At 34.8% G+C, this 1,663-nt stretch overlaps 1 protein-coding gene across 1 annotated transcript in view; it reads right to left on the reverse strand.

The window, feature by feature from the left end:
• ABCC9 (ATP-binding cassette, sub-family C (CFTR/MRP), member 9) overlaps window positions 1-1,663 on the reverse strand; it is a 145,992-nt gene that overhangs the window by 44,805 nt on the left and 99,524 nt on the right. Inside the window, exons 28-29 of the mRNA XM_011969874.1 lie at window positions 1,394-1,542; window positions 1,110-1,179 (exon numbers count right to left, since the gene is read on the reverse strand). Coding sequence (XP_011825264.1) covers window positions 1,110-1,179; window positions 1,394-1,542 — 219 coding nt within the window. The remainder of the gene's footprint in view (window positions 1-1,109; window positions 1,180-1,393; window positions 1,543-1,663) is intronic.

Raw genomic sequence — 1,663 nt, forward strand, 5'->3', positions numbered from 1 at the left:
CAGTTTCAGCTTTCTACTTATGGCTAGCCAATTTTCCCAGCACCACTTATTAAATAGGGAATCCTTTCCCCATTTCTTGTTTTTCTCAGGTTTATCAAAGATCAGATGGCTGTAGACGTGTGGTATTATTTCTGAGGACTCTGTTCTGTTTGTTTTTCACTATTTTCTTAAATTGGTGTAGAGGAAGTTGCTGCTTTTCATATGATATATCTTATGTAGATACTCTGCTGACTTTTCTAATTGGCAACTTATTTTACTAATTATTCTGAATTCTCTAAGTAACAATCATTTCATCTTCTAAATAATGAGTGTTTCATTTCTTCTTTTCCAACATGTATTCCTTGGAAAGGTTTTAGGTGCAGTCTGACCTAATACCAATGCCATGAAAACATCAAAACTTCTCAACATACTCTGCAGTCAGCTGCATGCATCAACCCTCTTTCTAAATTGAGGGCCATTTCAGTGTTCCTAATGCTACTCTGGAAAGTCAGAAAAGGCAAGGGCCGGATTTGACGAATTCCTTTCTCAGTCATCCAAAGGGTTCCACTTTTAGAGTGATATAATTTCAGAGTTTGATGTCTTTTATTTCAAACAAACTTTTAGATTCCTAAGGATCTTAGGCTAAACTGGGCATTCTTGGAATTTTTCCTAAAGTATCACATCATCTGAAGCTTCAGGAACCAATCTAATAAAAGAAAAGGACTTTAAGACAGTTTGGCATCCCATCCTTCACTTCTGAGATAAATTCTGCATGGATACTAAACTTTTAAGAACTTTATACTGTGAATGCTGATACGACACTAACCAAAACAATTTTTTTATAATCTAAATTTTTAACGTTCAATCATTCTTTACTATTTCTCTTTACTTCATGATAGTTCTCCAAGTACCTTCTTCTACATGTACAAATTAGTCTGAGTTAAGATTTTTCTTTAATATTTCATTCTAGATATCATTTGCATGTATAATATTGATATTAATACAAGTAGGACTTTATTTAAATTTTGGCAATCCTCTATTGTTAATAGGGATTATGTTTTATCTTAAAATGCTATTTACCTTACATTGCGAAACTAATTTTTGAACTTGCAAGTAACCCAGTTACTCACCTGATCAATGATATTAGTATCAGCTGAAAAGCGATTGAGAATCAGTCCCAGGGGTGTGGTATCAAAAAACCTAGGCAATAAACAGATGGAAGTATATGATAATACTAAACTATTTGGAACCTGGGCATTGCTAATGGGCATCTTAGGGTCATGAAAATGAGAAGCTCCCTATTCATTTGCTCAAGGACTAAAGAAATTCTTCAAACTTTCACGTTTCGCTTAAATTGAAAAATGCATGTTTTTATTATTTAAGGTGTGGGAGTGAGAAATAACCACTGTTTTACCTTATTGGTCCAAGGATTATCTTATTGAGAAGGTTGTGGTGAAGATTTTTGGCAGCTGTGAGACCCATCCATTCTACAGTGAGGGATGTAACAAGGCAAAGGAAAATGCCTGCTCCACAAAGTATGCTAAAGCCAGCCACATAGTAGGTCTAAAAAGCAACCAATACAAAAAGCACATAGGAAAATATCAATGGAGTTCTTTCTTTTCTTTCCCTTCCTTCCCTTCCTTCTCTTCCTTCCTTCTCTCTTTCTCTCTCTCTCTCTCTTTCT

The sequence above is a fragment of the Mandrillus leucophaeus genome, unplaced genomic scaffold (assembly GCF_000951045.1).
Source record: "Mandrillus leucophaeus isolate KB7577 unplaced genomic scaffold, Mleu.le_1.0 Scaffold918, whole genome shotgun sequence".
Taxonomy (NCBI): Eukaryota; Metazoa; Chordata; class Mammalia; order Primates; family Cercopithecidae; genus Mandrillus; species Mandrillus leucophaeus.